The 27,878-nt window shown below is 44.5% G+C and overlaps 1 protein-coding gene across 5 annotated transcripts in view; it reads left to right on the plus strand.

Moving 5' to 3' along the window:
* The first annotated feature begins 7,972 nt into the window (after positions 1–7,972).
* pde4a (phosphodiesterase 4A, cAMP-specific) overlaps positions 7,973–27,878 on the plus strand; it is a 35,727-nt gene continuing 15,821 nt past the window's right edge. For 2 of the 5 annotated variants that reach the window (XM_029507632.1, XM_029507633.1), the window contains exon 1: positions 7,973–8,268. In XM_029507632.1, coding sequence (XP_029363492.1) covers positions 7,973–8,268 — 296 coding nt within the window. Of the gene's footprint in view, positions 8,269–20,571; positions 20,592–26,126; positions 27,085–27,878 lie in introns of those variants that run through there. The other 3 variants (XM_029507634.1, XM_029507635.1, XM_029507636.1) reach the window with 2 other exon arrangements.

The raw sequence follows: 27,878 nt of genomic DNA on the forward strand, positions 1-27,878 counted from the left end.
AGCGCTGAAGAGAGCTCCTCTTCCCCTCAGCAGCCATCAGGATGAAAGGTTTTGATTAGATGTTATTCCTGTGGTCTCATGGAGCCTGAAGGAGCAGATCTGCTGATGGAGCGCTCCCCCGATGAGCAAAACAACAGTGCAGAACATTGATCATAAAAGATCCATTTTTAAAGTCGATACCGTTTGTGGTATTTCTCCAACAGCAGAAATCTGACTTCATGCTTTGGTTTGTGGTGGCATGTCACATTTGAAGGAGAAATTGTCCATTTTATCATCTCTTAACGACCGTGGAGATGACAACATTACAGAGAGAGATGATGGTTTTGCTTTCTTAGAGCTGGTGACACGATATTGGTGTTTTTCGCAGCCACCGGGTTTATATCTGTAAAATTTATGTTAAGCTTCAGGCACCCCTGAATGATGTTCTCATACCTCCAGCCAGTCTACCCAGAGTTCTCAGAGGGATCTGCAGAGGCTCGGTGGACGCTGTGTCAGACACATTTAGATTTCAGCCTTTCATTTTTCCACCCACACAGTCACCCTGCACAGTTGCTGGTGAACACTGCAGAAAACCTGCGATTTTCCCAAATACAGAGAGGAAGCAAGAACGAGCTCTGAAGGCAAATGACTGCAGCATGATTTATTACAAATGCATAAATGATGAAAAAGTTGTGTATCCTCTGCCTGTGCTTGCGTGCGTGCTGTGGAGATGAAAATGTGACTGCTTGATCTCACTTTACCGCCCATGTGTGTTAAATGGAAACAGATGTATTGATATTTACATATTCACTGCTATCTACATGTAAAGCGCACTTTAAATTCACTCGGGCAATGATTTATTACAGCTTTATTTCAGTATGGGAGCAACAAAAGGCTGCCAAATAGGGTCTGTCACAAGAGCTGTTTATAGCAGGATTAGTCATAGAAAACAGCCCACTCCCCCCCGTGACAAGCAGTCTATAACACAGTAGAACATCTCCGTAGCCCTGGAGAAACCTGCCAGTCTGCCTTTTGCTTAATTTAAAAGGCGGGGAGGGGGCGCTTGGTTTGAACGTTGCACCTGCTTATACAGCCAAACAAGATTCTATTACAGCAGGGGTTTAAAATCCAAACTGGAAAATGTAGCCTGAAATAAGCTTCATTATTGTTACTTTCTACATTTTCACCTTTTCCAGTCAATCCTGTGTAATTGTATATCGTTGATGCACTACACAGTAAGACAACAATTTATTTATTTTTTTGTTATGGAAAATAAATCTTTGCTAATATAGTGCTGCTTTGGCCCTGAAATGAAGAGTGATTCTAAAACAGAGTTGTCATTGTTTCAGATAGAATAACGCACACACAGACACAGCCTGAGTTTAGATTAAACTCTGAAGATCCAGAACTGGCAGTGAGACAAACCTGGTCCTCAATGTGAGAATTTTCAAATTTCAAGCACAGCATCAGCTATAGTGGTGAAATCTTTTCACAGCGAACTGAAAAATGAATCTGTTGAAGTCCTCTCCCCTGCTGAATCATATTCTTTGTCGCGCATCGTCCTCAGATTTAGTAACTTGCACTGTCATCTTGAAGTGCAGCTCTCCTTTCTTTTATCCCTGTGCTGCGCCTGTCTCATACATGATCCCTACAGAATGATATATTTCAGAGACACTTCATCTGCGACCGGCTCCTCTTCTGTTTTCAAAATGCACTTAATTTCTCTTCCTCTCCTCTAAGTCACAACACGACGTTAAAGGTTTAATATGGAAGTGTAAACCATCAACTTCAAACAGCACTTTTAAAATATTGATGGCCAAATGCATGTTATTGACGTTTGATGGTGGAGGTTTATTGTGGCAGGCTGTAAAAGAAAGCATGCATAATTAATGTGGTGGTAAAACTTACTGGTCGGGCTTTAAAGCTTTCATTTGCACTGTTTTCCTGGTAGTCTATAAATTTTCAACTTGTTTCACCTCCACTAGATTTCATGTAAGTGCAGATCGAGGGCACACACGTAACACACAGAAAAAGCACAACCTTCGGGTCACTCTGACACTTGATTCCGATCTCCAGTTGCCGTTATAGCTCCACAACATAATTAGCAGAAGCTTTAGAAGTTCTGAAACCTTGTTATCCCACCATTTGAGGTCTCATTGGTCCTTCAGCTCGTCCCTAAAGTGAAACATGGCTGCAGACGCATCCGACTCCTCTTCTGCTTTTCAGCTGGATGGCTTTTCAGCGACATTGGTTTTGGTTTGGAAAGAGAAACAAGAACATACTTGAGTGAAAATGAGGTGAAAAGTGGTGACTCGCTCTGCTGCTTCTCTTCCCGAGTCATCTCGGAGTGATTGGGTAGTATTCTGGTTTTGTTTTCTCACGTCTCATGCTGTTCAGTGTGTGGAGGGTTTTCTTGTGGTTTTACTCGATTCAGCACGAGTCCATGAGTGTGTGAACAGAGCGGGAATGGCAGGACAGTCCTCCACCAGCTGCTGCATCGCCGCAGAGAAAGACAAGCCGAAGTTATTTCAAGAGTCCATTTAACACTTAATGTAGATGACCTGATGGCCTGCTGAAGTGTTATATATCACTGCAGCTCCATCACGTCTGGCCATGCCTCCATCTACCCCTCCAGTCAGCAACCCCCATTCTGACACATTCCATTTACTTGTCAGTGTCCTGCATACGCGCAAACACACAAACTTGGAACCACATGAGCTGCACGATCATTGCTCACTGTCAGGGAAGAGGAGTGGGTTAATATTTCATGGCCGTCCGCTGGCAGAAAGTAGATTCATTTCCAGACGTTCCCTGATGCCCAGTTCTGTAGACTCGGTGCGAGCCAAAGGCCAGACACGCTGTTGATGGGCTTCCTCCTCGGACACGCAGGGTTCACCACCTTCTTTAATTGGTTCTCAGCTGTAACAGAGAAATTCTTCACAAGTGCAGTTTAAGATTAAATTTGTGCATATTTATATATATATACACACACACACACACACACACACACACACACAAGTGGAAGGAATGTCTTACACACAGAACTGCACAACTATCTCATCTACATATACTGAACTGAGTTAGCAGGACTGCTTGACACTTCAATTATTCCTCACAATATGAATGTATAAGGTGCTGAGCCGTTTGGTGAGATTGGTCATAATAAATTAGAAGCTGTGTGCAGCTGACTCATCCAGGGGGAACGTTTTTTAAATATCCCCCCCCCACACACACCAAATTGGAGCACTCCAGTCTGCCCTGTGGTGTGCGGTCATCGTCATCCACTTCATCCTCCTTTCATTGCTTTTTTTTTTTTTTTTTTTTCCTCCCTTAAGAAAACTGATGGCAGAAAATAAAATAAATGCACAATGATCTGCTTTAGTTCATGTTCTATGTCATCATGACAGAAAGGTAATTTCTGCTGATTATATTTGATTTTTTTTTTTTTTTTTCCTCTCTTCCCAAGCAGGCAGATGAAAGCGTTTTTATAGAAAGGTACAACCCAGCCAACATTTTCAAGGTCTGCATAGTTTGATTTTATTTTATTTTTTTCTTTTTCCCAACCATCTTTGGGTGAAGTTTTTTGTTGTTGGTTTTTCTCCCCGAAATGAAGGTCAAGTTGCCAAAAGCTTGTGTATTTAATGAAAGTTGAAGATGGTGCTCTGTGTGGGTTTCATGTCTATTGAAGATTTGAATATTTGAAGATTTTTCAGAGGGAATGAAAACAAGCACTTTCAGAATCAAGACAGGGACTCATAAGTCTTTGGTTGCTTATTCACTATAGCTATATTTATTTACCTCAGAGATGAAATCGTTGCTGTCAAATCGACTGAAAATCATATTTTGATAATGAAGACTGAGGTGTTTCCTGGAGAAACATTACTGTAATCAGTGGTTCTTCATGTCGAGTTCTGTTTTTAGCTTCAAAGGGAAAGACACAATTTCATTTTGGCCTGTTAACGTATGCCATAATGAGCAATATCTTGGTGAAGGTTTGCGATTGTGCTCAACCTGCATGCCATCCTCAGATATTCCTCAAAGCAGAGAGAGAGAGAGAGAATCAGCATCCTGATTCTCGGACTGCCTCTTAAATAAGTCAAGATCCTGATTGAGTAGACATTTTCAGCTTTTCAACTTTCAGCTTTTTTTTTTTTTTTTTAGAAATCAACAAGTGAAAAAGTTTAAGTTTAATTGTGCTTTTTTTTTTTTTAATCTAGTGGAGAACATACTCCTAAAATTAGGCCTGCCCTGCCATTAAAGACACTGACAAAATGATTAATGCATTTTTTTTTTTTTTTTTTTTTTGGGCCTGAAATACTGCAAAGCTTCTGTCTCTGTGAATTGGCTCCAGCTCAAAATGTTTCTTTCTGAAGTTACAACTTTTTTATACAAGTTTAAATCACTTAGCATTTTGTGGAAAACATTCAGATGATCACAATGGTCTGAATACTTTTCAGTCCTTGAGACAAGGGCACCTGGTCACTGCCAGAACCGACTAAAGCTGACAGCCTTGGTGATATTATAATGGGGTGATAATGATATTCCCTTTAAAAAAGCCGACATTGTCAGTTGAATGCTTAATGTAGTGCTCATATAACTCACCATATGAGTGCGACATTTTAAAATCAAAGCTCAAAGCAATATTTCCTCACATCAGGTACATCGCACAATAAAGGCGGCAGCAGCAGCGTGTTTGTGTTCTTCTCCAGCAGAACACCAAATGAAATAATGATTTAATTGTGACTGAGGCCACCAAAGAAAAGAGAGAAAAGGCACAGGGACAGCAGGGAAACAAGAGTCCCTTTCTCAGCCAGCAATTAGAGCGCAGATAGAAAGCAGACACAGTCACATGCTCACAGTCCTGAACAACCGCAGGAAAAAAAAACTGATTTAGCTTCTTTATTGTTTTGCACTTGTTCATTCAAACGACTTCTCATAATATGTGACGTCAAGTGTTGATGACAGAATGATGACAATATTTTTTTGTCTATATTTACATATATTTTTGATTTATTGCTTGAGTGTTTACGCTCCATTACTTTGAGGTCACATCCTTCCCTTCTGCTCTAATGAAGTGAAGGCTTAGAGGGGAGGCCGTGGAAACATTGAATGTTTAGTTCATTCTTGGTGACACTGTTGATTCCTCAACGCAGGTTTTCACTCCCACAACAGAGCCGTGTGATGAACACGCCGGTTGGTGGACATTTGTCACTGCAAGGCTCGACGGGCCTGAGGTGGGAGCTGCCCGCGTTGTAGTTCAGTCGGTCAGCATTGGATGGAGCTGGTGGGTGGCACTAAAGTGGCGAAGGCTACATCAGTTATTTATTTCAGTCTGGAGTGCCATCTTTTTTTTTTTTTTTTTAAACTCTCTTTACTTTAATGTCTTTCTTGCTTCCTTGTCTGTTTTCGTGCTTCATTTAAAGCACTTGTAAATTGTGTGCTGTGACGTTTTTGAAGGTTTTGAGCATAACAGCACACGTTGGCATCAAAATCTTCTGTTCAGCAAGTTTTCAACTACCAGGACATCATTCGGAAAGTTTCAGAAGTTGCTGAGAGAGCAGCAACTCTGAGAACTTCAGTCACTCTGTTTTTTTTTTTTTAAGCTCCCTGTGTTTCGGGGTCACCGGTGGCAAAATGTGGAGCATGCTTGATGCCCTGTCTCCAGCTCTTCTCATGAAAACTGAGGTTGTTGTAAGTCCAACCACCAAGGTGCTTTTTTTCTTTCTTTTTTTTTTTTTTGCTGCATTGCCAACTGGAAATATCTGAGAGGCATCTTTCCCCAGCTCAAGTGTTAGCGTTTTCATTTTAGCTCCCGCTTTTGAGGATGTCTTAATTCCCAGCTAAAGCTTAGACGATGGTTCAAGAGACCTTGCTCCTGCTCGCCACAGCGAGATGATATTCAGCTGCACAGCACTCCAGGGCAAAAGGTTAACGCATCTGCAAACACCTTAATGTCGCTGAAGTGGACAGGGTAGACCACAGCTGCAGCCCGATTACAGTTTGGCCCATGTGTTGGACAGCCACATTTTCATTTCCTGTTAATGAAAGATTATTTAAAGGTGAGGGGGTGAGGCTGTAAGATATTTGCTCCCTGCTGCAGGGAAGAAATCAGCGTGTCGGTCCTGAAATTTCCTCATTAACCCATCCCATTAACATCATGTTTATCCTTTTGTGTATGACATTTCTAGTTTCACTTCTACTCTTCATTACATTAAAAACCAAGGCTCCAGTGATGGTGGATAATTGAATGTGGTGGATATGCATTACAGTAACTCCAGGCCTCTCAGATGATAAAATAACAGTAATAATAATAGTGTGCCGTCTTCTGTCTCTACGCCGAGTAACACAGCAGTCAGTTCCAGCTTATCATCAGTGACATCTGACTCCTGCATCATTTAAAATGCACAGCAGAGGACCGAACACTGTCAGCACATTGTCACCGGTGGCTCGCTGTCATCTGAGCTGTTGAAAGTCCCATTAGCTGTGGTTGGCCCCTGGCGGGAATCAGACCTTTAACCCAACAAAGCAGCTCCCACCGATCACCGGGTTAGTTTTTCTTTTTTTTCTTTTTTTTTTTTTTTTACTTTTGTTGCCATTCCACCACCTCTGTGTCTAAAAATACAGCACTAAATGCTGAGCCGTTTGAGGGAGTGGATGGTCTCGCATGTGAAAATGTAGCAGGGTTTTAATCTCAGCGAGGCAATTTTCAGCCACAAAGAGGTAAAAAGATGAACATTTGCTGCTTCAGATGTCATGTCTGTTGTGAACATCGCTGCCCAGCTGACAATTTGTTGTGTTTGTTTGTCTCTCAGGGAAATAAGCATGTGGGAGCAAAAAAAAAAAAAAAAAAAAAAGATGGATGGGGCATATAAGAGGCTGAAATGCTTCCAGTGTTGAGAATAAGCACCAAATGAAGGACTGGACTGAGAGAGAGAGAGGGAGAGGGAGGGAGGGAGAGAGGGAGGGAGAGAGAGAGGGAGAGGGAGGCAGAGAGAGAGAGAGAGAGAGAGAGAGGGAGAGAGAGGTGGTGAAGCCAATGTTTGCTGTCGAACTCCAGCAAATATGAGGATGAGGAGATGAGATGATGGCCCACAGTAAGCAGGATGACTGAATCTCCGCAATTATCAGTTTGTGTCCCTTTGTGATGCATTCTGACAAAAACAGGACCTGGAGAGGAGAGTCTGGACAGGAAAGAACAAAGGATCGCACTGCCAGCGCGTTTTGGACATACCCAACCGTCCTCCCTTTTCCCGGCTCACTGAAGTAGGATGGTGGTCCCCCAGTCCGGTCCAACATCTGACTGACACCGCCGGATCCGGCATCTCCATGGAGGAATCACCGGAGTCTTCGGCGGCCGGTGTGCGTACAGACACGCCGTAGCTCCACAGGAGCCGTGACGGATCCGAGCTCCTACTTTTATGGGAATTGATTTGGGGGGGGAAAAAAAAAAAAGATCAGCCGCGCTTCAAAGACATACTGGCAGCAATAACACAACACAACACACACACACACACACACACACAGGAGCCGGGTGTCTGCACGTCTGTCTCTGCAATAAGTGGCTGATAAAAAGCAATAAATTGTGCAAAATAAACAGTCAGCCGGCTGTGCGCCATGGGCGACCAGGCGGCAAACTTCAGGAGGAGCAGCAGGACCGGCGTCTCCGCACCGAAACCCGGGACCGGTGAGGACCAGGAGGGAGCCGGGATTCTGGGCTGAAACCCAGCTGATCCACTATGAGAACGGGGATTCTCGGATGACTTGTCGGATCAGCACTGTGACTGGTTTTTGATGTTATTCGGAAAAGCAGACTCAGGTCTGGGCTGTGCTGGACTTGGCCACTTTGACTGGACTCGGAGATCAAGTGGCAGAGAGCTAGAAATAAAACAATTCAGCCATATTATTTAATCAATAAGTTCATAAAAAAAGGGATCTATTTCTTTCGTTCTTTGTGTGTTTTTGTTTTTTTTTGTTTTTGTTTTTGTGCTGCACAATGATGGAACCACCACAATGCTCGAAGAAGAGTCTGTCCCTGTCGCTCCCGGTTCCCCGGGAAGGACAGGCGACTCTGAAGCCTCCGCAGCATCTTTGGAGACAACCCCGCACCCCGATCAAAATCAAACACCGGGGCTACTCCGACACCGACAGGCACCACCACCGGCACATGGAGCGCTCCGACGCCGTGGATACTAGCGACCGGCCGGGGCTGAAGAAGTCTCGGATGTCCTGGCCGTCGTCTTTCCACGGGACCACAAACACATCCATCGGAAACTGCGTCGGGAATAAACGGTAGGCAAGAGAGAGGTGTGGACTCTGAGCATCCCAATAATAGCCCCTGACAGCCCACAAGGCATATGCGTAAACGGGTAGGGGAGGAGGGGGGCATTTTAATGAGTGCGTAATAACGCGGTGTTGCCTGAAGGGTTAACTGTTGTGAGGCGCTTTTCTACCGGGAGGCGGGACGCGTGGGCTTTCGGTGCTGATGCGTTATGCGTCTTTGGATAGACTGTGTCAGATGGGCATGGAGCGCAAACCAGGCCGCCCACTCGAAACGCAGCAGCAGCAGCAGCATCTGTAAAATAGCAGTAACATTTTTTAATTTTTTAATTTTTTTTTATTTTTAATTTTTATTTTTAAAGCGCGTCCACATGTTCCAAATGCGGCCCCAGTCGTGAAGAGAAACGCTTTAATGGCACTAAAGGTCTGATGGGTGCGTCCATGCGCGCCACGCCAGGCCAGGTCTTTATCAGCTTGTTTGCACAGGGTGCAGAAGACGTTTCTGCCTCTGATCAAACCCAAAGCTCTCGCTTTGTTGAAGTCCCCTCCGGCCAAACAGTATCCCTCCTGACCTCTGACCCCTGAGATGTGGGAGATTAAAAAAATGAGCAGGGACTCTCCCTTTAAGTAAGGAAGTGCCACCTGGAGTCCTCACACAGTTTAGAAATCCAGAGAAACGTTGACAGGTACGATGTGATACATGGTGCTGTAAAACTCCACCGGCACTCAAATCAAATTACATGATGTATGTTTATCAAGCCGATTGGATTAAAGGCAGTTAATTAAATGAGTCATGGAAAGGCAACATTTTGATGCCATAACTTAGGATTGCTCCGTTCAACCAGACACTAACTGCAGCAATCGGATGTTGTGTTTTGTTTTTTTGTTTTTTATTTTCCAGCAGGTTTCCTGACCGTATGGCCGGGCATGTTTTGGAGAATTTCTAAAAAGTTAAGACTCTGTGACCTGGATAGGAGTTCGGTTAGGCTTTTGTTAATTCCTACATGTTTGTGAAAACCAAATTATCTGTCTATAAATGCATGTTTCCGGCTTGCTCCCTCTTCCACTTTGTCTGCTTTGTGGGCCTGAAATCTCCAGATGTTCCCTCAAGTGGAAGAATTAACACGTTGGACTCCCTTATTATCCCCCTCACCATCTTCGTTCCTTCCACAGGGCGAACACGTTAATCAGGGAGGTTTTTACAATAATAGCACATCCTCCAGAGTCTTGGGCTTCTGTATCTTTCTCTCGCTCTCTCTTTGTGTGTTCTGGTATTATTTGTCTTCTTTTTCATTTTTTTTCCCATTTAATGCCACAGACGGTCATCCTGGCAGGCCCCTGGGAGAAGGGCCAATTCCAGCTGACTGGAGGAAGGGCCGATTTGTATTTTAGTCCCCAGGACACACACTAAAGCAGTCCAATCTTTAGTGCATTGAGACTGACTCTGCCTGCCCTTCTCCTTACTGTGGGCGGCAAACCATGAGAGGGCAGAGAGAGAGAGGTAATTTGATTCTGACAAGCTCAGTTCTGCGAGCAGACCAAGCTGGCTCCAACTGTGTGTTTGTGTGTGTCTTAGCACATCCGTGAGGTGATGTGTACAATCTGTGGGCGTTTGTGCTACACACTCATCAGGAAGTAGGCCGCACAGAGGAATGGAGGCTGCGAGATGAATGTTGTGTGTGGTGCTGAAATGCTGCACGCTGTGTGTGTGTGTGTGTAGGTATTTATGAGTGGGCTGTGTACCGGTTAGTGTGTGACCTGTAGCCTGTGTAGAGTGCAAGAAGCCTTGTTTTATTGGCTGGTCATGTCAGCGGGAGGCCAGAGGGATTTCCATTGTGTTGATATGATTTTCGTGCTTTTCACATGTCGACTGTATGTTCTGCATCTTTGCTCACGTCTGAATGGAGGACGGGCTTTATTAACGTCCATGTGGACTCGGCAGCTCTGCGAGCGAGCTCCAGGATAACGTGCATTCAGCCAAGCCTCACTGCTGAGTCCGAACCCTTTTATTGCTGTGCACTCTGTGTTTTGGTGTCTGAGTGTAAAACATGGCAGGTTTTAAATCCTAAATCCTGCTCACATAGACTTGGCAAACAATTCACGCACAGCCAAGAGACTCAAGGCACAATATTTTCCTGCTGAGATTTTTTTTTTTTTTTTTTTTTTCATGATCAAAGGTACATTGTTAAAATTTTTATCTTTGTACGAACTTGTCTTTGACATAATCGTCTATTAGCTAAGGAGCATGAAGCGGCTTTGGTCTTTGGCGCTGACTGACCCGGCGGGTGACCTTAGCGCATTAAGTGAGCTCACCGGTCAATCACAGCTGGTCAAGACCTTGTTTCTGGGTTCGAAAGATCAATCCGCCTGGGGGCTGCTCCTGAAAGTGTGTCGGACAAGGTCCAGAGAAAAACTGATTGTGTCATGTTACAGTAATTGATACAGCTGTTTTCGAAGATGGAGCCAATCTGGGGATGGTTGGCGTCGAAGAGGGATTCTGGGTGTTGTTGTGCATAATTGTTTTGGAGAATCATTGTCCCCGCCTGTTTTCACTTGTCTATTTCAGTCTCTATGTTGAAGCCCACAAAATGGCAGTCTTAGTGGCAAATCAACCGCCCGCCCCCTGAAGAGTGTCAGTCAGCCTCCTCTTCCCACCCCCGGTGTCTTTTGTTCGGCCGTCTTTTTTTTTTTTTTGTCAGAGGAGGCTAATATGAGCATATCAGTCATCAGGTCCCATGCCCAATACGCTCTGGGAAGTTTCAACGTGAAAACAAATGACTGACACCGAGCAAGTCACGGCTCTTCCTGCAATTCTGTCACCATGGTTACACGTTTTGTGCGCTCATGGAGCAGATTTCATTTACCCCAAAAAGACAGAGCCCACTCCATGGCATTGACTGAATAAGTTGTCAAGTGTGTGGCACAACCCGACAGACGTGCGTTACGGCTCGTGTGTTCATACGGTGAATGAGTGGATGAGGGAAGTTTAATCACAGTGCAGGGATGGTTTCCTGTTCCTCCCCTCCCCCTCCTTTACACCCCCCCGCCCCACACACACACACACACACACACACACACTAGGATCACATGCAGATTTGTAAGCTGCTCTTTTATTGCTGCCTGACTGGCCGGCTGCCATAATAATTTTGTCCATAATAAGGTACAGTCTCAGCTAATTATCACAACAGCTGCATTTTGTTGTTGATCACACATTTACATTTCTACACTCCAGAAACAAAAAGTCTCATGCAGAGCATATTCAGGAATTATCCCGACAAATGTGTCTTAATTGCATTAAGTAATAGACCTCTTATCTCATTTGTGTAGTGGAACCATCTGTTTAAGCTACAGATTGTATCTCTTCTGTGAGTGCACGGAGCCTCTCTACTCCCAGTGCTAATGAGTATCTGGAGGCTGTTCATGCACTGGAACGGCACTCACTTTTGTTTGGCTCAGGCAGATCCCAGAGACCTCAGGTAAAAAAAAAAAAAAAAATCCTCCTGAGATGTTTTAGCAGTGACACCAAACAGATTTGTGCGCTCGGAGGGGGGGTGTTCAGCCCTCGTCCAAGGCCCCCCTCTGCGCTCGTTCTCTGCTCATCACTTTGTCTCACTGAAGGACTCGGTGGACTCTCACAGGCTCCACTGAAGCTCAGGCCAGTGGTAAACACATTTAGCACAGTCACTTTGCCTCGTGGATTGTCTGGAAACCTCGGCTTCTTTTTACTTTAATTAATTTCACACTGATTTTTTATGTTTTGGGGTGGTTTTTTTTGGATAAGTATGGACGGGCAATGATCCCAGCAAGTGGAGACAAAATGAGCAATTGCATCGACCATCCAAACTGCAACCCAGTCCACCTGTTACCTACCGATATCTTCCCGATTGAGTCTGCTCACATTTTCTTTTTCATGCAACAGCACCAAAGTCCCATTTTGTGTCCTTCCATTTCATGTTCAGCCACATTTAATGGGCTTCATGGAGCTTTCTGCCGCATTTCATTATGTGACACTTCCTCTGCTTGAGCTCAGGAAGCCAATTTTCATAACAATAAGCTTCATACTGGACATTTCTCTCTTATCTAATAATATTATTTGAGACACTCTTTTGTCCATAAGCAATACATTGTGATTACTTCATTTCTTCCTATCCACTAAATGGGGGAATATTGATTCCGTTTCTATTTCCGTCCTCTTCTTTATCTCTCCATTGTGTGGCCCGTCTTGCTGGTTCCCTGAAGCGTCTGAGATACTTTCTGATAGTCGTGTTCTTGCTTACAGCAGCATTAAGTGCACAGCTTCCCTGTCATGAATCTATCATTTTCATCCCACTCTTTCTCTCTGTTGTCCAGTGAGATCATCAACTGCTTGCAGAGTTTTACCTCCCTTGAAGCCATATCTGAATCTAAAAACCTTTCTGTCCCCAGTGGTGGAATGAACTGCCCACTACTGGCAGTGTGCGGCGCCTCATCTCCTGCGATGGCCACCTCCTTCGAGGTATTTTAGAGGGAGGGAGGTTTTTCCTTCTCTCTGTGCCTCTTTATGCTTTTTTTTTTTTTTTTAACTTGAAAAATCACAGACTTCAAGGGAAGAGTGGACACAAACACCGTCTTCATATGGTTGGGTGTTCAAACAAGCCTGTGCATCAAAGGGCAGTCTATTTCGGGGGGAAATTGTTAATAATTGGACTCTACAAACCATCCTGTGTAAATTCAGGATGAACTTTCCCCTACGCTCTTCCTGCTTCAGAAAAAAACTATTATTACTTTTTTTCATAAAAGGAATGTTATTTTACGCTTCGAGCCCATATGCTGGAAAAAAAAGCCCTTTTTAGTGTAATCAAGTCCCCCACTTCAAACCAAGGAAAAGATCCTAAATGCTAGAATTTAAATGCCAAAATGTAGAGGACATTAATTTTCAGAAAAAGTGGTGGCGTTTCAGTTCTCAGCAAACAGCTCCGCTTGAGGGAAAACTGTAATATGACGCTTTCTCTGTTTTGCTAAGCAGACCTCCTTACAAGGTAGAAGTGTGAAACAAGGATACAGTGCCCGCCTTGATTTAGAAACAGCCGGCAGTCTGCGAAGCTCTGGCACAGAGTGACGCCACTGAGGGGACGACCCTGCTGACTTGGGCCACGGGCTGCTGTCTTAAGCGCACAACTGCTGAAAATGACCGAGACTGACAAACCCTCTGAGAGCTGTGTGCGAGTGAAGCCTGCACGCACACACACACACACACACACACACACTTGACGGTGCAGCAGCCAGAACAAACAGCACACACCTGTCGAGCAGAACACATGCCACATTAATGCGGGGTGAACATGTCAAATCACACAGCAAATCAGAGCTGAGGGGACAAGTGCATCTGAAGACCACACTTGGCACGGACAGACGGGTCAGCTGCCAGTGTCCCATCTGAAGTATCACTTGCAGACCTGCTGCCATGAGACAGTGTCCTTTCACAAAAATTACTGGCACAACATCAGCTTCCTTGGGTGACTAAATGGTGTCAGTCCTGATGGCACCAACACCTTTTCATGTCACAGCTTCTCTACTGTACATGGGGCCCCAAAGCCTTGCTCAAACACTTAAACACTCTGTATATGTTCCCTTGACATCATTTCGTGCTAAGACAGGAACAGAAATAGGCTGAAATATAACAGGAAGTGGTTTTGTTGTGGGCCACTGTTTGTGTGACTCAGCTCTGTTGATATTGTGGCATGAGCTTGATTGGAAAGATGTTACAAACAACAGCAGAAAGCATGCATTGCTATCGAAAACAATAACAGCACAAGGGCTTGCTGAATGTGCCACTAAATATTTCATCACATGGTAATTTGGAAAGCAGAAAACAAAGACAGCCAGAAACTCCAAATTGTCATTTGGGCTGGAGATGGAGGAATTATTCCAAACCTTTAGCAAAACGATACCAAATGGAAAACGCTTCATTCTGTTATTACAAATCTGTAAGTGTTGTCAGTAAAATGTGTTCAAAATAGTTCACTCTCCAGAAAAATGACTTCTGTTAGTGCTATGATTTGATATTAATGTCATTGTTACAAAGATGTGTAAAGAGTATTTTATGATTTTAGCTCAACGTTGACAGTCTAATCTAATGCAATGTCATCTTTAGGTATATTATTCATATATAAGTAAAACACAACTTCCTTGAAATCGGACAAGTACACACAAGTACACAATCCCCAGAAAGAGAAGCAGGCTTGTTTTTAAACTTCTAATCTTACTGTCTGAGTCAATAGAGGACTATGTCACTTTTCAAATACCCCTGACTGAGATGGAAGAGTTTTACCTCCGTTTGTTATTATTCCATTTGTCTCTGAATACAAAATCAGTTTTCCAAAATACATGTCACAACCAGGGCGTTTGTTGAATGTGTATTATTCTCTGGCACGTGCAGTGTGTGCACAGCACAGAAGGTATCTTGGTATATTTCTACAGCATACTGTGTGTGAAATGTCGACGTGCATGCTCGGGAAAGCACTGCCAGTGCTGCAACTTGTCAGAACTGATTATTATTTATTGCCACCGAATGAGTCAGACACACGTCAAAATAAAACAGATGTAAAAGGTTTGGGTGAAGACTATATATATAAAAACTGACAATCTGTGCAGCTGCAGCAGGGTTTGTGGAAGCACTTGAGCATTTCACATAATGCATCAATCAGATTCTGGCTTATAGCTGACTGGAGCTGTTGTATACAGACTGATGCACACCTGCGTTTCCTCTGCTCTGGTTCCTGACCTCGGTGACATTACAGAGGGAGTGTGCCCCGTCTTGTCAGAGCAGTGAGGCCGTTTCTTGAAGGTTGTGTGCATGTTTGCACATTAACACTCAACATGCTGCCTGTTGGAGGGCAGAGAGCGGAAGAAGAAGAAGCATAGCCGAAGGCTTCAGGGTGGTATTTTCATTGATGCTCCACTTCTCATTTTTGAGATTTGGCTCTTTTTGAAGATTAGATGTTTCTTTTTTTTCTTGGCTCAGGTCCACTGAGGAATCCCAGCCCAATTCCGTTACATCTTCCATTAAACTCCACCTCCATCAATAGCAAAGTAATTAACAACACAGAGGCTTCAGTCTAGGCTGTCTCTCTCTTGCTTCTTGTGTGCATGTGTGAGCGTCAGGGGAGTCATTGTGTAATTACTTGTGTGGTCTGGGGGTATTGTTAGGAAAGTTTTCCTTAAAGAAAATCAGAGTTGAGTCTTTTCTCACAAGGAACAGATTTTCTCCCCTGAGCGTCTCGTCTTGTTGCTGCCTTTTTTTTTTTTGAGAAAGTACTGCAATCCTCAGTATCCTCTGTGCCCAGTAAAAGTTTCAAAGTGTCCCCAAACCAAGATGCCTAATCCTCATGTGTGTTTGTATCAGCGTACTCGAGAGTCACAGACTGGAAAATAGACAGAAATCAGCTCGATGGAGTCAGGAACATCATCCTCACCCTCCGTTTATAATCCGGAAGATATCAAACATTCTGTTTTGATTGCAGCAGCCGCAACAGCAGCAGAACAGAATGAAAAAGAAGTGGGTGCTTCCCTGCGCACAGACACAGCCGGCTTTAATATAAGACAACCCCTGAGCCCATTCCTCTGCATCGAACAGGTGGAACGAGGGAAGCCGAAACCAGGGAGGAGGTATGAAGATAAGAGTGGAGGGGAACAGAAGGTAAACGTGGAAAATGAGTATGCAGGCATGTGTCTGGAGAATGCAGAACGAGGGAGGTTGTCTTTAAAGATCACTGGCAATTGTATGTTTTGTCACATCAAATTTGATGCAAGACCAGTGTGCGATTGGTCGAGCTTCTTGCCGCTCATCATCTGCGGGTGCAGGGGCCAGTGATGTTGTGTATGTGCTCGTTGGCCCTCCTCTCTCTCTTAGAGTGCTATAAATAGGGGAAAAAGGAGCCTGGGGCTCTCAGTGTAATGAGATTAAACCAAACCAGCTTCAGCTTCCAGTGTTTTATTGAGCTTTATTTCAGTTTCTATTCCGTGTTGCAATATGTATCAGAAAGATATTGAGTGTGGCTGCTTCTGCGTGCTAGACAGAGTCCATGTAAGAACATTTAGTTGTGCATCAGTGTGCCTGTGTGCGTTTACATGCTTTTAAATGTGTGTGCATGTGTCTAATGTCCTCATTTTGAACCCCACAGGGCATGGCACATCTCCTAAAGATGTGTTCATTCATGATGGTAAAGCGTTTGTCACCATAAAATTGTGCCGGCACGAAGTTCCATCCACTGGCCTGAAATCATCATGAATTCCCCTCCTCTGCTTCCCGGCCTTCCAGCGGTTTCCATGTTATGCACATGAGGCCCGTCGGTGGCTGCCAGTGAAAAAGTGACACACACACATGGCTTTGTTGAGTCCTGATCGGAAAGGCAGGCAGAGGACAGCAGTGGAACAGCAACTGTGGCTGATCATCTGCAGATGAGCACATGCTCATGTAAATGCTTTCGCAAGACGAAAAGTGTCTCGGAACATGAGTGGGACACGTACATGCTGTCTGGACATACTGCTGATTCTCACAGTCTTCTCAGTGGCGTTTTTGGAAAGATCTGCTAGACTCCGACTGTGTTTTCCTACCACGACGCTGAGGCCTCATTACCCAATCACAGCTTCCATCATTATGCGGTCAGTTAGGGAGCGCTTGGCTTCCCGGGTTCACTAAATTCTCCGCCAAGAAACATATATGTTATCCATGTCCTGTTTCTGTTCGTGTTATCGGGGAGTTTAACACTTTCACCATCTTATCTGCACCTTTAAGACTCATCACAGAGCACATTTATCAGCAAATGACAGACAGCAGGTCAAACCACAGCTGCTTTGCTTTCATAAGAGATGTAAAGACAATCAAAAAAAAAAAAAAAAAAAAGCCTCCATCTTTTGTAGTTCTGTTGGCAGTTGATTTAGTATCATCCAAGCACAAACCTGGAGGTGGTACGACAGGACAGGTGACTTTGGATCAGCTCCAGCTGTTACAGCGTGACAGAATATAGCCCGACAGATGCCGAAAAGTTCAGACGCTGTTGGTGTGACGTGATGTGAAGTGAAGGCAGACAGTGCACCTCTGAATAAGGGAACATTTTTTGGCATCTAAAATTACAGTGCTTAAATTCGGGGGGAATTTGATGGAAGAGAACGTTGCGATCAATGGCATAAAAATAAAAATGACAGACTGACTCAGATTGACTCATTAGGGAAATATGTTCACAAACCCTCACGGTCCTGCTGCTGTTGGTGGCTTCGAGGTCAGAAATGGGACAAATAACTCCAGCTTTTCTCTCAGATTTTCTTATTGTTCTCTCACTAAGAAGATTAATGCTTATTATAACAGCTGGAGTACCGTACCGTTAATCGTCCCTGTTAAATCTATGGTATATTTTATCTCCATGATGTATTTTGCCTAAACATGCTATATGAAGCTTTCGAAGTTCATTTGTATTATTTGAAAGTAGCGGATCAAAGTGATTAGCACTGGCAGACTGCACCCTGTGGTCAGGGAAAAGCTCTAAACCAGTCACATACGATTTGTTGTTTTTGGTGGAACATTACGGAGCGTTTAGCGAGTAGAGAGTCTGATATTTCTCTCCGCAGTTTAAGGACACCAAAAACAAACAGGAAGGTGGCTTTGCAGATCACAGACCAGCAGCTACCTGTTGTGAAGGCGATAATATGCCAAAGCTGTGCTCACACCTGGTCTCACCTCACCAACTCCGTGCTCCTGGCAGGTCTTAATCATCTGGAGCTTGTTTTCAGCTGCATTTCATTTTAACTCAACCTCCACCGTGAGGCACGATACACGCAGGCTCCGCCGGTTCCATGCCACGAACGCATTAGAGCACAATGCAGAGCACCAAGCTTAAATGGACCATTTTCCCCAGACCTTTTTATCAGCCTCATATGCTGTGTAGATACGCTGTGCATCCATCCCAGCATTTGTTTTTTTTTTTTTTAACCACATTGTATAAGTAACTATCTAATTGGCTAATGCACATCAGACTGTCTTTGTGCATGGGAATATGCGTGACGAACTAGATGCCAAAACTGCTTATTAGTTTGCATTTTACCCGCAGATTGGATTACATATGACATAATATGAAATTACAGAATTGATACGGAGATTTCCAGCCCAAGAAAACACCACAGATAGATAGATAGATAGATAGACAGACTTGAAAGTTAGCCAACAGTAGCAGACTGAGGGAAAAGACAGATGGAGATAAAGATGAAGGGAAAGATAGTAAGATGCTGAGGAGGAACAGAGTTCCTGTGACACAAAGGTAGCTCTGGATGACTCACTCTCTTTCTTCATCTCTCTCCAGTCTGGATTAAAGTAAAAGAGGCCAAGCAGCCCCAGCCTGCAGAGAGGGAGTTACGCGCTCCATCTCAGAGATAGGCTGATACGCTAAAAATACCATTCCTTGTGTGGGCTTGTTTGGTGGTGGTGGGGTGGGAGGGTTCATTGGGGAGGGAAGTTTATGAGGTTTATGGATCTGGTGGTATGGTACAGATGCCAGTGATATCACTGCTCTCCATAGTGCATTCTCTCAGCCCATTTCTTCTCTCATCATCTTTGCAGTAATTGGGTTTTGTAAGAGCACTCTTCCACTTTGTAGGAACGCTGGACAGCGCAATTAAAATCTGTGTCATTAAGCGGAATTCATTTGGATGCCACTTCGATCTAGACCCCCATTCTGTCTATCCGTTGAACCCCCTCAGAAAAACTCCATTAAACATCAAAAGCAAATCAATAACATTTTGTTGCTCGAGCCTCTGCAGAGCAGTTTCCAGGCCGAGGAGTTCATCTCTCAACTCCTAATTTATGTGGATGTGAGTGGCAGGAAACTAAACAGAGCACCGAGTGAACACGTCTCTCCATCTGTCATCTCTCAGGATGGCTCTCTATGTCAGCTGATCCATCTGTTTAGCTGAGCTTCAGTTTCAGCAACAGCAGAAAGGCGGAGAAATACCACGGAGCTCCCGGAGCACAAACCTTCGAGGTGCTTTCTGAGAGGAACAATGCTCATAAAACATACAGATCCTCGGGTTCCTCCCCTGATGTTTGGCAATCAGAAGGATGATTGTAAAAGGAGCTGGATGTTGGGAGTTAAGATCCTTAAATACTTACCTTTCATGCTAAATGGCCTCCAGGGTCACAAAGGGGATTTGCATACAAAAGGATAGCAAGCACTGAGAGGGGAGACGGATGAAGAGAGGGGAAAAGAAATACAAGAAAGATGAGTTTATGCCGTTGAGTTGTAATGAGGCATTTTGAATGTAGCCAGAGAAGTGAGAAAGAATGCGAAGGACCCATTAGTCGGAACAGAGATGGAGGAAAAAGGACTAAAGCGTCGACCTTCAGCTTTGAGTCTCTTGAGTCTCGCAGCTGCTTTCACACATAGTTCCTCAACTTTAGGACACAACGGCAGAAAAATGATCCCAAACATACCAACCAAGTTGTTATGGCTAACCAGGGAAATGTTCTTCAACATCCAAGTCAGCCAACCGACCTTAGTCCAACTGAGCATGTGTTCCACTTCCTGAAGAGCAGATTGAAGGCAAATGGGCCCACAAAACCATCAAAGCCGGCAGGATGGCGGGTCGCTCAGGCCTGGCAGAGCATCAGTGTGAATGTTAATACAAAATGACTAATTGTGCTAACTTGATGATTGACTTCCTGTCAGTTTAGGGTATTATACATATCTGATTAAAAAATAAAAGCCAGCTTTCTGAGCTTCTGACTGGAATAGAGTTGAAAGGTGAGTGACCTGTGCAGAAAAAGACAACCAGAATAAGACAGCTTCCACTTGGGGAGAGAAGCTGGCAAGATCAGAGATCTGAAGACGACGCAAAGTAATGGATGCTCTGAAGAACAGAGTATGAAGTCAACCGCAGAGCAACAACAGAGACCAGGATCCCCCATCTGAGAGAAAACGCTGTGTGAAGATCTCTGAGTATCTAATCTGATCCACGCAATCAAGGCCGAATGATTTGGTACAGTGTATCAATAGATTAAGAGCTGTCCCTTCGCTATGTGGAGGGCCTGTTGTTACGGGGCATCGTGCTGATTATTCTGTCTGGTGTAGCTCCAAAATAAATCCCTTTTCTGTGGCATCTGCCAGGTGTATGATTGCAGCCGTTGCCTGTGGGTTCTCCCATAAAAGACATGTGTTCTGCACTTTCAGAGGCTGCAGCCAGCTCTCAGCGTTCGGCCGCCCGGCGCTGGGTCGGTGATCCTGTGGGCAGGATAATCTGCTGTAATCTCCAGCTCGGTGATCTGACCACAGCGCAGCTGAGGGCCAGATGGGTGGGAGCGGACGGGGGTGGACAGGGAAGGTGCAGCTGAGAGGGAAGGGCTGAGGGAGGTCAGGGCCGCTGCACTGTGACAAACAATTATTTTGGCCTGGCTGCTTTTATGTTCTGCATTAACTGATCTGCTCATTCTGTTGATTCATTAGTTGTTTTAATGGAAGTCTAATGAACGAAAGATAATCCAAAGCTTATTGAAGCCCGCAAACAACTGTTCAGTCATTTTAACGAGTTTCAGATCAGATTTGCTCTCCGGGCAGCATTTGTCCTTCCAGTCATGATTGACTCATAATACTCTGCACACTCTGTATTGTGTGAGATTCAGTCTGGTATCAACACTGAAACGTGGCTCTGACTGCTGCTCTGGTGACTTCAGAGTATGGAGGAAGGGGCTGAATCGGATTTGAATTTTCATCAGGGTTGGTATTGTTTTCGTTTTTATCTGAGAAAATATCTCACTCATCTGCGAGACATGCATGAAAAGATTCATTACAAGATCGTATCGCGCAACTGTATTCAAAGTGGATAAAGAAAGGCTTACAGGAGAGCAGCAGCGTCAATGCATGGGAAATATTCTAATGAGATAATGATGTTTCTTAACTTATATCATTTGATGAGTTTAATCAGCATTCAGCTGCCACGTAGTCATGAAGCTTGAATACATGATTATAAGTTCTGAAAAGGTTGTTGCTGACTACAGATTTGCTCCGATTACGTTAAATTGGTGATGAAGGATCAGTTGATTTCATCAGATTTCCCTGTGTGGCTTCTGACCGGCCTGCCTCTGTCTTCACATGGCCCATATTTGCTTATTCCTGAGCTCATGTCCTGTCTTGTCACTTCTCCTCCTCGGTAGAAGTAATTGCTTCGTGCTCATCCCGTTCTTTGCCTATGCGGCGCAGTGCCAGCTCTAATAGTTTTTCCTTTCATGCCAATAGATTTCAGTGAGCTATTTGAGCCACTGATAAAATGGAGCTCAAATGTTTTTCCAAGCTAATTGTGATAATCTGTAGCCCCACATGAACACAAACACACACCTTAGACTTCCCTGTTTAACACACATCCCTGATAAGAAGGAATTTCAGACTCTCCTGTATCAGGCGTGAGTGTAGAGACTCACAACAGTGTGCAGAGAGTAATGCTGCCCTTTAGGTCTGTTGAAGTCCATAAATATGGCGTTTATCTCCAATATTCAGTGAGGAAATTTAATTATCAAGAACTAAAAGCTGAATTGAATGCGTGTCACAACGTCAGGCACCAAAGGGCGATGTCAAGGCAATCCATCCATCTTCTACCGCTTCTGGTGGTGGAGCCAATCCCAGACGACATTCCACCTTGGACAGGCCGCCAGTCCATCACAGGGCCAACGCACAAAGGCAAACATAGACAAACAACCACTCACATTCGCATTCAGACCTACGGACAATTTCGAGTCACAAATTAACCTAAACACGCATGTCTTTGGACGGTGGGAGGAAACACGCAGACATTGGGGAGAACATGCAAGCTCCACACAGAAAGGCCTCAGGCCGGGAATCGAACCCGTGACCTTCTCATTGTGGGGCGACAGTCTATTGTCAAGACAATGTCAGATGCAAACAGAGAAGACTTGATGTTGAGGAACGAAAACCTAATACCATCCCATCTCAGGTAGCGACATCTAGTCATGAGAAAGCATGTACTAAACATCAGTCAATCAATTATCACTGATTTCCATTTCCAACTGAAATCTAACGTCGTGTTGTCGGAGCCAGGCGTCTTTTTGATGTTAGATTGGTATCTGCTGCTAAGAAGGCCCGTCAGGTTCTGGAGATTTGGGATCACGAGGAGTTTACAGTGTTTGCTTCAGCTGAGTCAGAAATCACAGCACACAGATGGAGCTTCGGACAAAAAAACTTGAACCATTTTTTGGAACAAATCTCTGGCTGCACATCACCAGCTTCTGCCTCTTGTGCACTGTATTGTAAACGTTGACGTTAAAATGGACGACACGAGCGTGCTTCTTCTTCCTTTCTGTCTCCCTTGTCATTGCCCGAGAGGCACAAAGGGCAGGCTGAGGCAAGTGGAGATGGCAAGACTTCTCCGGACACGTCATCCGAGATGTGTCAGTTACAGGCATGTTGCCCTAAAAGCCTGCCCCAGCCTGAGAGTGTCTCACAATAAACAGCCCTAACGTGCCTGATAGATCATTCAACTGCAGCAATAGAATGTGGAGCTGAGATTATATGGTCAGCCTATAAAAGTGGAAGCCTTTTCCCACTCAACTCCCCTCAGCGCCACCCCCACACTGTTAGCAATCAGCCGGGGTCTAAATGCATGGGTGATGCACTGCTCATGGGTGGGTAGTGTAGTGGTGGTGGTGGTGGGGGGAGGGGAAGGGGAGGGGGTATAAAGGGGTGAAATTGCACGTGGAAATAAGCATCTGTGGTTGCTTGGCAGAGGAGGAAGTGGGGGCAGGAAATAACTGTCATTCTGCACAGAGACTGAGAGTGCAGATTGTGTGTGTGTGTGTGTGTGTGTGTGTGTCACAGTGAGAGAGGCTGGTGGACGAGGGCAGGTAAACCATTAACTCAGTGGACTGGAGCGAATTAAGAAAAAGAGGAGGACGAGGAAGGAGGGAGTGACTGGGAGTTGTTTTTTATTTTATTTTATTTTAGAGTCACTTAAATGAATGAGCGTTGGCTCATCCCCTCAGAGACGCCTGATTAACGTCGGCGTGCAGCACGATGGAGGGAAAGGAGCGCTGACACCAACCAGACTGTTGGGAAAACGCTGATGTGGCAGCAGCGTTGCCCAGCCAGAGTCTTCGCTGCCTGTTGATGAAGAATCAATGGCGAGAGGGGGTCAATGGAGGGGATGTATGTAAATCTCCCCTGCACTCTCACACAGACTTAAAGGTTTAATTCCACTAATCGCTGCACTGACACTCAGCTCCAGAGCCCTTTGAAGTCTGCCATATTAATCACATGAAATCAAGCCCTTTCTTTTGTTGCAGGAATGTGCGCTGAGAGGAGGGAAAATGAAGTGCCGCTGCAGAACAGTCAGATTTTCCCAGCTTTATTTGGCACACAAGGACTCCCTGTAAGAAGTTGCACACTGTTAATTTAATAACCCCCCCACAAAAAAAAAAAAAAAAAAAAGCTTTAGCTGCACTAAAGCGATACCTGAGCACACAGGTTTTCCCCTTCTCCACCAATACATGCTACAGCTTGATGCAGCAGCTGCACATGGAATAAATGAGGCTTACATTTTCCACGTGACCGACCTCGTCTCTCGGTCATGTGAAATGAAGCAGAGTCTTGTTAACATGTCAATTACCTTCCGTTAGTCTCCGACGTGCGTCAGCGGGGCCCATGGGAGTTAACAGAGGGAGGTGGGCTCAGGTAGCGGGGCTTTCACGTGCTCCTCTCCATCCTGACAGAGAAGGTTTGTTATCTTCCCGAAAGCTCTGATCATCATGTCGTTGTCCGCAGCGATACTCAGCAGGGAGGCTGCTGTCACATAATGAAATCAGGAGAGCTGCCCACGGCCTTGACTTGTAATCACCCTGTGTACAGTAGTGTGTGCGTGTGTGCCTTTTTGTAGTGTTTGAGTGAAAACAAAAGAGCTGCAGCATTAATGCTCATCTGTGTGTGTGTGTGTGTGTGTGCGCGAGCTGAAGTGCGACATGGGGGTGTGTTTTTACCAATGTGTGCGCGTCGGTGTCCTCGTGTGTGAATGAGTCACTTTGAGAGGTTTAACCAGCCGTTATTCAGCTGGGACTCAGTATTTAATATGAGATGGAATAATTGTCTCTTCATCAGCTCTCCAGAGATTTCAGTTGTAACTGTCGCGTGAATTACAATTCCTGTTATTGAACGGCGACGTTGAAACAGGCAGCATGTGAGACCTCGGTTGAAAGTTTGTCTTTCCAGGATGAGCTCTGCCATCCCTCCCCAGAGCACCATAAACAAACCACTGGGAGAAGAAAGGGTGAACCATTGTACAACCAAGAGGCAAGAGGAGGGGAGGAAACCTGACAGGGCATCTTATCTTCGCGCTGCTCAGGCTTTAAGTTGCTTGCTGGAAGGTTGAACAATGAATTTATGCAGCAGGTTTCGTCTGCTTTTTCTGCTTCTTACTTTTTTTTTTTCATTTTTGCTAGCTGAAGGAAACAAAACAAAACAAAACAAAAAAAAAAGAGATAGTATTCCCAAGTCGTCTCATTTGTGCTTTCAATTGGTATGTGGTGTCGGGGTACATTCAGATTGTGAATAGCTTAGCAACAGTTCCCAACAGCTGAAAACAAGCAGACAGTTTAAAATGTACAATCTGTGTTCCGAACACGGAGGAAAGTGGAGAAAACAAAAAGTGTTTTGAGTGACACTGAGTTTACACTGAGATGAGCAGATTCAATTGACTCAAAATACACATTAAAGGATCGGACAGAATTTTGAATTCAAGGCATTGCTTTCCCAAACTTTTCCAACTTGTGGAACACTTGAAACTCAGCTAACATCTGAGTGCAGAACTGTACGGAGGCCAAATGATGATACTGATCGAAGCCTTGCGACTGGACTGAAAGTGGGAAAAGCTCATTTTTTCTTAATGTTGTGATCTCTTGTCAATTCACCACCACCACCAACAGTTTTTATCCTAACTACCTATGAAACTGGCCTTCAACGTGCTTTAGCTCTCAGGCTTCATTTAACAGAAGCATCTTATTAAAAAAAACAGCCAAGTAAACATCTAAAAACTTCCAACTGTCCGAACCAGCGATCTGTAAAAACGCAGTAGAGTATCAGTCAGTACAGTTCAGCTTTGTTTTGCAAGAGCTACAGAGAAATGCTCATAACTTCACCTTACCCGCTGCCCTTCCTTCTTCTTTTGCAGGAAATTGCCACACTTGCCACAGTGTTGTTTCAACATGGTATTATGGCAACTACAGGGTTAATGAGGCCATTAACAAAGAAATGAATCAATACTTGCTGTTATGAAAGTAATAATTAACACACCACGAACACCAACCCACCGTCACTGGTTCAATAGGCTCCAACATTGATTTTTTAATGGGCCTATTTTATTATTAATTGGCTTTAATTGTAAAGTGTGCTAGGACCGTGCTGCATGGTGATCCATGAAATTGATTGATTGACTGAATGAGTCCAACATAGTATTTATGAGCACCGCAGTAACATGTTTTTGTGTTGCAGTGTGTAAGCAGAGTCCTCTCCCATGTCGTTCCTGGATTAATCGTGGCTGACATAATGCACCTTGTTTGAAATCAGTTTCATGGTCTAATTGTCGTACACAGAGAATATTAAGGTGCCTGTTTGCATCTAAAGGCCGAGGACAGGGCTGTTGATGTCAAAATACGAAATGTTTTGGACGCAAATGTTGCACCCTCCTCAGTGGAATGTGTAAATATTTACACAGGGGTATGAGTCAAGCTGTTTTCTCCTGACTTTTTCTCTCCTTCTCTTTTCTCCTCCTCTTTTAGGGTTGTTCTCTACCTTCTCTACAAAACCTCTTTGCACAGACTGTGTGTTGCTGTAGTTTAGCGCCTGTGGTCTGTTACTCTTGCTGATTAGCCTTCCTGTTGCTGCAGAGGAACTCTGAGCAGAGAGATAAGGAGAGTGAGAGCACAAGCTGTATTACAGGAGGGAGTGGAGGAGAGAAGAAGCAACAGATACGACATGAAGGGCAGAGGGTGAATTCATTTACAATTTAGAAAATTAAAAAATTAACAGAGGTCATCACGGGCCTCTTGGTACTTTCTTTTTGGATGTTTTTTTTTTTGTGTGTTTGTGAGAAAGTTCTTGTGAATGTGACACTGGCTCAGGACAGATGTCCAGGGGACTCGAGCAAAGATGACGAGGCGAAATATCACAACAGTTCTCCTTTGTGAGGCTGACTGTGCTGAGGAACAGACCAACCTCAAACAAATCTGCAGAGGCAAGGATTAAGAAGACCTGCATAAATCAGGGAACAAACTGAGAATGTGATTCAGGGGAAGCAGCGTTTCAGGATCCAGGGCCTGAGGATCACAGCGCTGGATGTGCATGTTGATGCACTTTGACTCCCTTGGCATGAGACACATGAGCGAGCAGGACTAAAGGGAGAATCAAGCCTTGTTATTAGAGCCTCCTCTGGATTGAGGACACTTTGCACCACGTACGGCAGGTGCTGCGGTTCTGTCTGCCTGAGACGTGAGCCGACACACTAAAAAGTACATGAGGGGGGAACTGCGTGGGAGGAAGACAGCCAGTTTCAAGTGGAGGCTGGGGGAGTTTTCTTTAACTGGTTGGCTCCAGCAGGGCCAGAGCTGACAACGATGAGTCAGAGGAAGCTGACACGACAGCTGAGGCTGTGGGAGAGTCCTGAGGGTCCACCTCCTGCGCCCTCGCTCACCTCGCCTCTGTCACCGGTCGATCAGCCTCGTGGACACGGGGGCTCTGCTCTGTTTCGGCGAATGAAACTGAACCGCAGTATTCAGGAGCTAAGTCGCACAGGTCACAGTCTTTGCAGGTACAGTTCTGTATTCAAGACATTGATCTGAAATGTGGCCCAGTCTTTATATATACACACATAAATATAAATATATATATATATATATATATATATAGATTTGTTTTTCTACCATGTGGCTGCCACAGAACTCACTAAAGAAATGTGACTTATTCCATGCACTTGCTGCAATAACTCATACCAGATGGATGAGATTTGAGGAAGTGCTGAATTCAGACGCTGAAGTCTCATAATTAGTCTCAAAGTTTGCAGAAAAGAAAAAAAAGGGGGGGGGGGGGGGTGTTATCAAATGCCGCTTGTGGAGGGACTCCCTGGCAGACATTTCTGATGTGTTTTTCATTCCTGAGGAAAGTTGTTTAATGACAATGCAATCTAGTGGCTCCTAATTGGCCAATTTAGAAGTAAAAATATCACAACTTCACGCTTAATTTTAGAAGTGCTACTTAAAGGCGTTCACAGCTGCGTGGACAACAAAAGTTTGCAAAGTTTGGGAGGATTTGTGAGGTGTTGTGGAGATAAAAGTTCCATTACATTAAAAATAGATGATGCAGCCACACTGCAATCTGCTTCCCTCTCTGTCCTTGTCATTCCAACATTTGACTGCAGCCTGAAAACAACAGTTATATATTCATGTTTTTATTGTTCATCGTTCTGCATGGAAGTCTTGTTGCTGACTTAGTAAACTTGTAACAATTTGAACAGTATGCTTTCCATAAGCATGTCACATAAATCGGTATCTGGCTCTGCAGTTATTATCACATTCACAAAGGGATCAAATATTTCTTTCACCTTGG

Source organism: Echeneis naucrates, chromosome 8 (assembly GCF_900963305.1).
Source record: "Echeneis naucrates chromosome 8, fEcheNa1.1, whole genome shotgun sequence".
Classification (NCBI taxonomy): domain Eukaryota; kingdom Metazoa; phylum Chordata; class Actinopteri; order Carangiformes; family Echeneidae; genus Echeneis; species Echeneis naucrates.